The sequence below is a fragment of the Coregonus clupeaformis genome, chromosome 1 (genome assembly GCF_020615455.1).
Source record: "Coregonus clupeaformis isolate EN_2021a chromosome 1, ASM2061545v1, whole genome shotgun sequence".
In the NCBI taxonomy this organism is placed as follows: domain Eukaryota; kingdom Metazoa; phylum Chordata; class Actinopteri; order Salmoniformes; family Salmonidae; genus Coregonus; species Coregonus clupeaformis.
Window position 1 is genome coordinate 31,994,588 of NC_059192.1, and position 12,653 is coordinate 32,007,240.

A 12,653-nucleotide genomic window follows, 5' to 3' on the forward strand; every position below is an offset into this window, starting at 1 on the left:
GCCCGACAAAGTGATGTTAGGATATATAAGTTATCTGGTACGAGCTTTTGTGCCGAATACATTACGTTGTTACAGGTGTCAAGATTATCGGCATGTGGCAGTAGTATGTAGGAGGGAGGTTCCTAGGTGTGAGAAGTGTGCAGAAGGGCATTAATAAAAGGAATGTGTAGCATTTGGGAAAGTAGTGGTATGTGTTAATTGTAGGGGTGATCATGGGGCTGGGGATCAGAAGTGTCCGGTGCGAGAGAGGCAGGTTGAGGTTTCCAGGGTTAGAATAGTGTAGGAGTTGTCATATGCTGAGGCAGTGAAGAAAGTAGAGGAAGATGGGTCAAGGGGGAGGGTGTGAGTAGTAGATATGTACCATTACAGAGGGATAAACCAACAAGTGACATATGTTTCAGCAAGATTGGATTTTTGTCATTTATAGCAATGGTTATCAACTGTACTGCAGGGATGGAACGTAGGTCACAGAAAATAGAGGTTGTGGTGGCAGCTGCAGAGAGGTATTTGGGTGTGCGAGACTTGACATCAGAAGAGTTACAGGGTGTGTTAAGTGGTGGTGTCCCATCCTTTCAGGCTGCTGGCATGAAGTAGGAATAAATAGATTTAAATAGTGGAGTAAGGTAGTTATTATTATTATTATTTTATTTGTATATTTTTGTGAGTGTAGTGTTAGATGGTAGGGTATTTTTTTTACATTGAATTTAAAGCAAAGTATAAGGGAGTTATACTCCAGTCTAGTAGGTGGCGGTAATGCAACATTTATTTGGATGCCAACCGCTGTTAAACCTCATTGAAGAAGAGGGAGGGGTCCTGTGGTGCAGGATTCATAACAGTGAGCTGTTCGGCGCCGCCATCTCCGAATGGAGCCGTGTTGTGTGCAGGCAACTATGGCTATGCTTGATGTCTCGAAAAAAACATCCTCTATTTCTCGGAATGTTGCCGTGGAGCGCAAGAACCTCATCACCGTTTGCAGGTAATGTGCGCATTTTAAAGATGTAGGCTATTACAAAATGGGTGTGCCCATAGCCTATAGATTTCGCTCACTTCTTAGGTCTTAGGTTTAGGTCTCCAATAGCATATTGTGATGTGCTATCTCCTGTTTTTTTCTTATGACGAATTTTGACATTTGCAGACAACCTTCAAAACTAAGCGACCCAGCATTTCCACCACCCACTTCAAAAATAGAGCACTTGCAAGATAGGCTACAGCAGCCATAGCTGGTGAACCACTTACGTCATCCATAGCACTATACTGTAACAAGATGACTTGACAGCACAAGCTTGACTGTTTTTAAAAAAAGGTTTTAAAGAATCCTTCTCATCGACCCGGCTCTTGTGAGTTGAGTGTGTCTCATGTCATCATGTGCAATTTATTGTCTCCTCGCGGATGGTGTCGTTGCTATGACGACAACCTTCTCTGGGCAAGGACATAGCATAGCAGCTGGTACCCCAGGGAGTCAGGATACATAGGCTTGCGAGGCCTTTAAAATGGCCTACAATAGGAAGATGAATAATAGGCTATTTCAATGTTGAGTCCTTGGAAATGCAATGTCCTTAGAAGTGGTCCTTAGTCTTTTTAAGTCTCCAATCTTCTATAGTATTATACAGTAAGCCACAGAACAGAGGAATCGCCTACAATTTTGCAGCATCTTTCTTCATTTTAGGCTGAAAAGAAGCGCATGACACTGGCCACTTTATATTCCGCTGTGTTATTTTTTTTTTTTATTTTTTTTTCTTCAGGTTTTGTTTTTGGAATGCCACGGTTGCCATGGGTAATAGTGCTGTCACAATGCATATGATGTATGCATTTGTAGGCCAATTTGGAAACTGTAGACTGACTACATTACACATAATGCCCCAATGGGCACACACTGGTTGTATCAATGTTGTTTCCATGTCATTTCAATGAAATTATGTTGAACCAATGATGTTAAATTTACGTCTGTGCCCAGTGGGGCTCATTGACTGAACATTCCAAATTACCATAGCAATTATGCATCACAATAGTAATTATATTTTGAAGGGCCTTCTATGATGTAAGGCAAGCCAGTAACTTTTGCAACCAAATGGTTTTACTGTGCCTGGTCACACACAGACTTTTATGGTCACACAAGGTGCTGTGAGTAGCCTAAAAATGATTTACTTGGCCCCAGTTGCATTTGAAACCCCCAAAAATGTCTGTGCAAAATCAATAATAGTTGCACTCATAGGTTGACAGTAGGCAATTGACAGTGAGCAGTGAGCAAAATAACCATAGACAGGAAGTTGCCAATATCTTATTAGTAGCATAAATACATTGTATTTCTATGGTTGCAGTCCTCAAAGATTGAATTGCATTGATTCTAATTAATCAGATCCAATGATTTACCACCCATAGTGCGGGGTGCCGCTAGTGTCCTTATAGTTGCTTATGGTTGTATCAGAGCTACAAATTTAGAGCATATCCTAAGATCCAGTAGAACACATTAGAATTTAAAGAAGAAATGACTGCCTGAACTAACCACGGATATCAATTATCCTGTCTTGCCCTAGCTCGTTGCAAGTACAATGAAAAATTAGGGGAATATATGCACTGCTGGCTTTCCACGATTGTCAGCCAGTTATTGTCTTGTATCCGGGATGCCCCAGTGTAGCTGAAGGAGACATTGTTACCCTTCGAACAATGGAGAGTGAAATCACTTGCTTCTCTGCCTGGCCTTGTTACCAAACTACTGTTAGAATAAGCATTGTGATGTGTTACTCAACAGTGTGTGTGTGTGTGACTGACTGACTGACTGACTGCTCCCCTCCCTGAAATTCATCATAATGACTGACCACCTGAACAATGAATGGCCATCCATTTACATACAGTCTCACACTGATATTTCTGAGCAGTGCTTTAGGGTGCAAAACCAGACAAAACACTGAGACTGTAGTCTCTATTATAGTATCCTTATCTATCTAGCTCTGCAGCAGCCTACCCATCATAGTCTAATGACCATAGCAAATGTAGGAGGTTGGAAATGGTTATTCAGCAGGGGTCAGTGGGATCCAATGACCATTTTCACCCAGTAATATCGCTCCGTCTCATTGGACATTCTGTGAAAGGACTTACTGAATAATTTAGTGTCAAAGTTAGTGCATGAGTGTTTTGCTCTACAAGAAATAGTACTCCTGAGTGGCGCAGTGGTCTAAGGCACTGCATCGCAGTGCTAACTGTGCCACTAGAGATCCTGGTTCGAATCCAGGCTCTGTCGCCGCCGGCCGCGACCGGGAGACTCATGGGGCGGCGCACAATTGGTCCAGGGTAGGGGAGGGAATGGCCGGCAGGGATGTAGCTCAGTTGATAGAGCATGGCGTTTGCAACGCCAGGGTTGTGGGTTCGATTCCCACGGGGGGCCAGTATAAAAAAAAAAATGTATTCACTAACTGTAAGTCGCTCTGGATAAGAGCGTCTGCTAAATGACTAAAATGTAAATGTAAATATCTCTTAGTTACCATAACAACAGATTGGTAAAAGGAAAAACGTATTGTATGTAGTAGGTGTGGACAATAGGAACTAAAATTCATATCACGATATTTTCCACTGTCCGGACGATAACGATATAATATCACGATATACTATAATACAATTGTTTAAACATTTTATGAGCCCTTCAAAGTTAATAAATGACAAAATATTGCATTTTACTTCTGTTGTAAACCTGTGCAAACATGAAACATAAACAAAGGTATGTTAGTTAAATAAATATGCAGTAAAATCAAATAAAAAAAATATTTAAAGTACTCAGGATGTAAAGAAAATGGAAACATCGTTTTTTTACTTTTTCCTGCCAAATATAAGAAGTGCAGTCTTTTTTCAGCATAACACCAGTCATTATGAATTCAAGTTGTAAACCTTTTCAAACTAACTTCTTCACCATGTAACAATTCACTGCCTCCCTCATCACAAGTTCCATGCCAGGAACACCAGCCTATTGACAGTTTCTGGCTTCAATGTTGCCCGGTGGCATGTGACCACATTGCCCCCAGTGCTAAATGCTCTCTCAGAGGGCGAACTTGTGGCAGGGATGCATAAGTATTTATTTGTCAGACAACTCACTTGTGGGAAGTTGGATGCGTGAACTCGCCACCACTCCAAAGGATCAGCCTCACTGTCTGCTGCCATCATCAGAGTGTAGCTGTCCAGCTCTTGCTCGATGACCTGTCTCTGAGTTCTTAAAGCAGGTGCACTACTGGTTTTCTTAAAGAAGCTCCCAAGGCTCTTCTTGGACTTCTTTGCTGATTGTGGAGCAGTGGCAGCTTCTTTCTCTCTCTCACTCTGGTCCTCTTCAAGAGAGAAGTCTCCCAAGGCTGTGTTCCCTACCAGGAGGGCTTCTGTCTCGGAGGCAGCTCTCACCTTCACCTCCACCAGTTTCTCAGTGGTCATGTAGGTGGTCTTGAACCTTGGTTCCAGAAAGGTAGCCATGGTGAGCAGCTCATCTGTTTCAGGGTCGGTGTATTTGTCATTCAGGTAATTGAGGACCCTCATCTTAATCTCTCGGGTCAGTTTGGCTTCGCCCTGATTTGATTTCAAAACCTCCGTCTTGAACAAATGGAGGACCGGCTTCAGATAGGACACACTCACGTATGTCTCTCCTGACAGGGCATCTGTGAAATCCTGGAGTGGCTTAAGTGCTGCCGTGATAGATTCAAAGACCTCAATGTCTTGCAAGGAGGGTGCAAGGTGCCGTGTTTTTTTGTCTGCTGCCAGGACTTGTGTGATGGCCTTTTCCTGCTCCAGGACTCTTTCCATCATCTGCAGTCGAGATCCCCACCTTGTCGGGGATTCCGTGATGAGCTGGTGGAGGGGCAGGCTCAGTTTATCCTGTGCACATGTCAGGGCCTTCTGCTTCTTCCAACTATAGGAAAATGTGCTGACCACTTTACATTTTACATTTACGTCATTTAGCAGACGCTCTTATCCAGAGCGACTTACAGTTAGTGAGTGCATACATTATTGTTATTTTATTTTTTTATACCCCCCCGTGGGAATCGAACCCACAACCCTGGCGTTGCAAACGCCATGCTCTACCAACTGAGCTACATCCCCTGCCGGCCATTCCCTCCCCTACCCTAGACGACGCTGGGCCAATTGTGCGCCGCCCCATGGGTCTCCCGGTCGCGGCCGGCTACGACAGTTTCTTGCACACTCCTGTGGCCCGGGAAACCAGAGGTTCGTTTTGGACATTCCTCTCTGAAAAATAAAAAGGTGAAAAAGAATTACATATGAATCACAATTATTCAATATAAATAACATTGCATCTGCTGTAATTACAACAATTTACAGCATGGACATTGGACATGATTACAAATGTAATCCATCTATAGATTTACATACAACTGTTGTGATTAAGAGAGCTGTGTTGCTTTAGAAAACGGGATCATTAATTGAGTAGGCTATTTATTATTGAAAGAGCGAGGATAGATTCATATATTGAAACCATAGGCTAATGTATCAATTACAAATAAAAGCAATGTAATCCATGTAATGTTTGGATATTGCACACATTTATTACAATTACAAATATTATAGATTTGCATAGCTGTATATATTCGGCTTAACATATAAGAAGGATCAGGCAGTGTAGTCAGCTATAACTTTAAACAGAGGAGATAAGGAATACAATAGTTATTCTGCATTTTAAGTTATGTTGTTTTTAAGTTACGTTATTTTTCTACCTAGCTCTATGTGTTTTGGACGTTGAAACTTACCAATAGCAATGTGTAGCCTGTGTCCGAAACACCCTAGTCTTGTCCATTTGTTCTGCTCCAATGCTTTGACCATGTTCGATCCGCTGTCGGTAGTCATACATACTTGACGCAACTCTTTCAAGCGCGGGATGAAAGTGCCTCCCTCAGCCCAGCAGTAATTATTTATCCGATGTGGTCGTCTGGGAAATAAGAGGTTTGAAGGCATTTGCTTTGCAGCTTCCAGTTGTCATCAATGTAATGAATCGTGAGGCTAATGTATGGCTCTGTGGTCCGGCTTGACCATAAGTCGGCAGTGGTAGAGAAGAATGCAGCGTTACGGATTTCGTTAGCAACTCTGTCCCGATATTCTGTGTAGAGTTCTGGCAGACATGTTTTGCTGAAGTATTTACAGCTCGGGATCTGGTATCTTGGGTCTAGAGTTCGAATTAACTTTCTGAAACAGCCTTTCTCCACAGTTTGAATTGGTTCCATGTCTTTCGCTATGTGATACATAATTGCACTTGTTATCTCATTCCACTTCTTGCTCTTCTTGTCATAGGGAGTACCACTAACGAATGATGACTTGAGTGATAGCTGAGTGCGGGTCTGGCTTGAAGATTTCTTCGGACTTGCTCCGCTGCTCCGGGGGTTTGTTGCACGCATTCTGGTAGATTCTTCATATTCGCGCACATGCAGGGTTTTCAGGTGGTGAAAAAGATTGCTGGTGCTTCCACCTTTGGCTAGCACAACGCGTCGACACAACGCGGTCCTCTGTAGCTCAATTGGTAGAGCATGGCGCTTGTAACGCCAGGGTAGTGGGTTCGATCCCCGGGACCACCCATACGTAAAAATGTATGCACACATGACTGTAAGTCGCTTTGGATAAAAGTGTCTGCTAAATGGCATATTATTATTATTAACTTACACAGTATTTTCGCAGCACTCATTTTTCACGTCAAAAGTCGTCAAGCAATGAAGTGGCTATGATGACTGAGCGCATTCTGAATCTGTCTGTAGGGCCAAATACAGAGCGTGCTGCCAGGCTACAGCGCCATCTATTGGAGGTTGTTTGTATATTATGGAATGAGTAATTTTAGGCCAAAAATCATAACTCAAATATAATTATATTTTATACATTTAAAAAATGTCTCGCGGGCCGGATTGAAGTGCCGTACTTTGCCCCCCCTTGATGTAGAGGAACATGTAGGCCTACAATAGGCAGATCTGGTCTTTGTCACATTGAACTTACAAATTATACTGTTATTACTTGTGTTGGAGCATGTGCTGTTGTCTCCTCACTGAGTAATTTCCTAGAAGTGTCTTATTCATGCAGTGTTGTAAATTTGAGCTGCCCGGTAAAAGCTGATTGACTCTTCTTTTGAGAGCTTTCTGAATTTGTAATGATATTTTAGTCTTATGAAGGTATTATGACAAGCTGCTTCAAGTATAGTTTGTAATTGTTGGTCTGTTACCACCCTCGACATTCACATGAAACAAACTTTGTGTTGATTGGTGGAAAAACCATCAGTTAGTAGTGACCTAATCGTCTCTCTCTTCCTGATAGGTTTTCAGTAAAGACACTGTTGGAGAAGTACACCGCCGAGCCCATCGATGACTCATCAGAGGAGTTCATCAACTTCGCAGCTGTCCTCGAGCACATCCTCAGCCACGGCTTCAAAGGTAAAACTAGCATATTATCATTGACATATTATCAAATCAATTTTAATAGTTGCAGTACACAAAGACAGAGAAGTTTTAAGTATCACAATCAGAAGAGGGATACATTCCAAAAAGCAGTGTTTTGAGAGTGACCAGTCTCTACCCTTTCTTTGGGCGGGGTCAGGGTCGGGCAGCTGGTTTGATGGACAGCGCAGCTACTGGGACTTCATCAGGCTGGCCTGCGGGAAGGTCCATAACAGCTGCATCAGCAGCATCGAGAACATGGAGAATATCAGCACCTCGCGGGCCAAGGCAAGAGATCGGCATCCTTACTTACTTAGACTGACTGAATCACTGACTAACTGACTGACTTACTTCTTACTTACTTCTTTACTTATTTACTTACTTACTTACTTAAAGCCTAGTAGCACTATGTTTGTCTCACTGGCATTTGGCAGGGACTACAGATTAAATTTAGCTATCTAGCTAAATCTGGTGCAATGGCATGTTGTACATGGTCCCTGACAAATAAACGAATAAGTAAATGTGATTAATAGTGTCTGGCTGTCTGTCTGTCTGTCTTCTGCAGGGTCGAGCCTGGGTTCGAGTAGCCCTGATGGAGAAGAGACTCTCTGAATACATAGCCACTGCTCTGAGGGACAGTCGGACAACCAGGTCAGAAGTATGCTCTGACTACAATGCAACCATGCCTCAACCATGCTATTGTAGCGGACATGGTTGCTCATGGTCACGTGATGAGATAGCCCCACCTGCGAATGTCAAAACCAGTGTCTGCCCTCGGACCAAGAGGGAATTTCCTCTTGGACTAACGGTCTAAGACGTGACTCACGGGAGCAACCAACGTCTTAGACCGTTAGACCAAGAGGATATTCCATCTTGGTCTGAGGGCAGACACTGGTTTTGAAGTTCGCAGGCGGGGCTACCTCATCACATGATCATGAGCAACTATTGACAGCCACTATGACTATACAATGTTCACCAAAGACCACAATACAACCATACCTGAACTAAGTCACAACCATACAGTGTGCAACAACAACTAATGCAGGCACACAAACTGGGTGCATAGCATGACAACTGCGGCTGTTGCGGTGACTGTATTACACACCAGCAGTCATGAGTCATGACACAAATTTCATCAGCCGGTGATTGTCAAGCAAATAACTGTCGGTCTCACGGTAATTGACCGTTAATTAACATAAACACATTTAGCATCTCCTGGCTTCCACACGTAGCCTATAAGCCACTGATGCAGACCTTTGGAACATCTACATTTAAAAAAGTATAATAAATCCATGTAATATAGCCTACACCTTCACAATAAATCCTTCTTTTTTTGTTGACAGGTCTAAAGAAACATGATATGAAGAAACTGTAGTCTATTTCAGAAGAAGAGAATAGCATACTCTGAGTTGTCCTTATGTTAGGTCCTGATCTGGCTATGACAAATGGCTGTGGGCTTAACTAGTTCATTTAGCAGACAAGATTTGCTTAGAATTCCATGGCATTTTTTTATATTATTTTATAGTATGAAGAATACAATTGAACATAGCTGAATAAAACATTTCTCCAAACGATTTGAGGGAGTGCACACATGCGGCTATTCTGTGTTGAGCGGTTAACAAAGAAATAGGTACTCCTACATACTTAATTTAGAGTTATTAATGTAACTTTAGTTGTTCTACAAACGTTGGGCTATATGTTTTGATTTTTAATACATTGTAAGGCTGCATGATACGACTCTAATGATGATTTGAAAAAAGTTGCTTGAAAGGCATGAGCTCTGCTTTGTTTTTTGCGCAGGCTGTACACACTTCATCAGTCTATCATTCACAATTTGACAAGCACTTGATAATGCCTTGAATTTCCCGGTGGCATCCCCTTTGTGTGGCCGTAATGCACCCTCAAAAAATCCATGTCTTTTGCGGCCAGTGGCCGTTGTGCCCTTTGCCCGGAGTGCTGCTTTGTGCCTTTCTCCCTGAGTGCTGCGTGATCTGAAGCGCCTCTCACTCACATAGCTCTCCATCACGTGATCGGGTCTTTCTCACAGGCTACAAGTGAAGACAGACACATCGAGGATGCAACTGCGCGCGTCTTATCCAATTCCGAGGTGCATATTGAAGATATTGGAAGAACTGTCCACATTTACATTTCGTCAGCCAACAAGATGAGTAGGCCTAACGAACAGCAAAAGCACTAGCCTATGTCAAATTACTATCCTCCATAGTACAAAAGTTGACCTATTCTGTGCGAGAAATAAATATTCCAAACATAGCCTGGGACAGTTGTGGGATGTGATAGATCCCAAATGAATACAACCACTAGCATCAAAAAACTTTTTTTACGCAATGTGGCTGACGCAACCGATCAGAACGTTTTGCTTAAAATGTTGATAAACTATTAGGCTATTTCTTCACATTATAAGCACAGCAATACGCACACGGCAGTAGGCAAAACGCCATTATCAAAAGTGACTGCAAATACGATTATGGATGTATTGCTTTTATTATCAAGGTGTATTGAAACTCACGCGCTGCTTATGTATGCCAGTTAGGCTCTACACCCCTTGTAAAGCGGATTAATGTGCTTAATATTAAGAAGTTATTTGACCACTTTAGTTGTGATACAAACCTTATCAAAACATATAGGCCTATGGGCTAGGCTACATGATGTGTGTGACTATGATTCGAAAAAGTCGCAAAAAAAAGGCATTGTTTCTTGCCTTACGCTGGGCATCATTCACAAGTGATAATATATTATTCACAAGTGATAGGCTAATATTGTCACCCATCAGACTATTCTTGATTTAATCTTGTCTTTACATATACTAAATAATATATGTGTGAAATTTGTTTTGATTTAGAATGGACCAAATCAAATCAAATCAAATCAAATTTTATTGGTCACATGCGCCGAATACAACAGGTGCAGACATTACAGTGAAATGCTTACTTACAGCCCTTAACCAACAGTGCATTTATTTTAAACAAAAAAAGTAAGAATAAAACAACAACAAAAAAAGTGTTGAGAAAAAAAGAGCAGAAGTAAAATAAAGTGACAGTAGGGAGGCTTTATATACAGAGGGGTACCGTTGCAGAGTCAATGTGCGGGGGCACCGGCTAGTTGAGGTAGTTGAGGTAATATGTACATGTGGGTAGAGTTAAAGTGACTATGCATAAATACTTAACAGAGTAGCAGCAGCGTAAAAAGGATGGGGTGGGGGGGCAGTGCAAATAGTCCGGGTAGCCATGATTAGCTGTTCAGGAGTCTTATGGCTTGGGGGTAGAAGCTGTTGAGAAGTCTTTTGGACCTAGACTTGGCACTCCGGTACCGCTTGCCGTGCGGTAGCAGAGAGAACAGTCTATGACTAGGGTGGCTGGAGGCCGTTGTGCCCTTATCATGCACCTGTCTCAAAACATGGGCAGGGGAAAAAATAAATGTCATTTATGCACTTAAATAGCGAATGGAGGACGCTTTTCCCGTGGTTAATTTTCATGCCAGCCAGGTAGGCTATACTCCTGTTGTAAAGATAAGCAATGTGCTTAATATTAGGAAAGTTGAGAAATAAATATAGTAGGCCTAGCCTATAGAAAGCTGATGGGATCCTCCTCTTTTTAATAGAGGCCATCACTCTGTTTTCTCACGCAATTGCATAGCCTATAGAAATGTTGCGCACATGAGCTCATGGGCTCTCATGAAGTGTTTGATTAGATTTTCGATTACATTTGCATTGATGTCAGAGTGATTAGAGGGACAATAGAGTGCTAAGTACCAGGCAGTTAGCAAGTTTGGTAGGCTACTAATGGCGATCAGCAGCATTAGAGCTTGGAGAGAAGCCTAATTACCGTGACTAAACGGTCACGTGGAATTTGACTGCCTTCATGACTCGTGACCGCCTGTGAGGCGGTAATACGGTCACCGCAACAGCCCTAGTCATGACCGCAGTAAAATTCCATGTGACTGTTGAGTCACGGTAATCTCCTTTTACGCACTCTGGACTGTCACGATTGTTTACGGATGAGATGGACCAAGGCGCAGCGTGATAAGCGTACATATTTATTAACGTACTGAACAAAACAACAAACAAACGATACGTGAAGTCCAAGGTAGACTAATAACATACAAGATCCCACACAGACTGGTGCCAAACAGGCTGCCTAAGTATTGTCCCCAATCAGAGACAACAAGCTACAGCTGCCTCTGATTGGGAACCACCCTGGCCAACATAGATCTAAACGATCTAGAACAAAACATAGAAAAACACAACATAACACGAAAAATACACACCCTGACTCAACAAATCAACGTCCCCTGAGTCAGGGCGTGACATGGACATGCTTTGGTAGTACCCAATTTGCTAATGACCATCAGGTCGTAATGGCCTGTTAATCAGGGCTTTATTTTCCCTCTAACCACTCTGACATAAATGCAATCAAAAATCACATCAAACACTTATCATCAAAACAGTATCACGCTTTTAAAACTCACCTCACTGTGATGATCAATATAAAGAAAGAAGTTCAACAGCAGGTTTAAACTGAGTTTAAAACATGGCCGTTGTCGATGTTGTTTCAAAGCCTAACACAACAAAATGGACAGTGCTTTCTAAGGTGTTGATTAATTCAAAACACCTAAATGCATATTAGAGCTTATGCATACACATAGGCTTATGAGCCCAAGCCGAAAAGAAAACCCTGAATTAAAATGATGCTTGTTCTGTTATCCAATACATATCCTACCTCAATTACCTCGACTAACTGGTGCCCCCGCACATTGACTCGGTACCGGTACCGCCTGTATATAGCCTTGCTATTGTTATTTTTACTGCTGCTCTTTAATTATTTGTTACTTTTATTTCGTATTGTATTTTTTTGTGATTTAGTTTTTGGTATTCTTTCTTAAAACTGCATTGTTGGTTAAGGGCTTGTAAGTAAGCATTTCACTGTAAGGTCTACACCTGTTGTATTCGGCGCATGTGACAAATACAATTAGATTTCATTTGATTACGCATGGCAGAAAAACGTAAAACAAAACTGATTTAAGATGTCTTTGGTACATAATTGGTCTAGCCTATACTCCAAAATTAAACCAATTTGAGTAATCGCCTTTGAGTGTGGACTGTATTATTATGCATACTGGGGGGACTGGTTACCTTATGCTACACTCCAAAATGTCTATCCACGAGTCTCTGAGAAAGTATAGCCCTAGGCGATGCCTTTAGTTCATTGATTGTGCAGGGCGGCTTACAGTTAGCCTACA

General features: G+C 42.1%; 1 protein-coding gene across 1 annotated transcript in view; it reads left to right on the plus strand.

Moving 5' to 3' along the window:
- The first annotated feature begins 810 nt into the window (after window positions 1-810).
- Window positions 811-12,653, plus strand: part of rundc3ab (RUN domain containing 3Ab) — a 58,028-nt gene continuing 46,185 nt past the window's right edge. Inside the window, exons 1-4 of the mRNA XM_041876821.1 lie at window positions 811-976; window positions 7,279-7,394; window positions 7,558-7,685; window positions 7,963-8,048. Of these exons, the coding sequence (XP_041732755.1) occupies window positions 864-976; window positions 7,279-7,394; window positions 7,558-7,685; window positions 7,963-8,048 (443 nt within the window). The 5' untranslated portion in view covers window positions 811-863. The remainder of the gene's footprint in view (window positions 977-7,278; window positions 7,395-7,557; window positions 7,686-7,962; window positions 8,049-12,653) is intronic.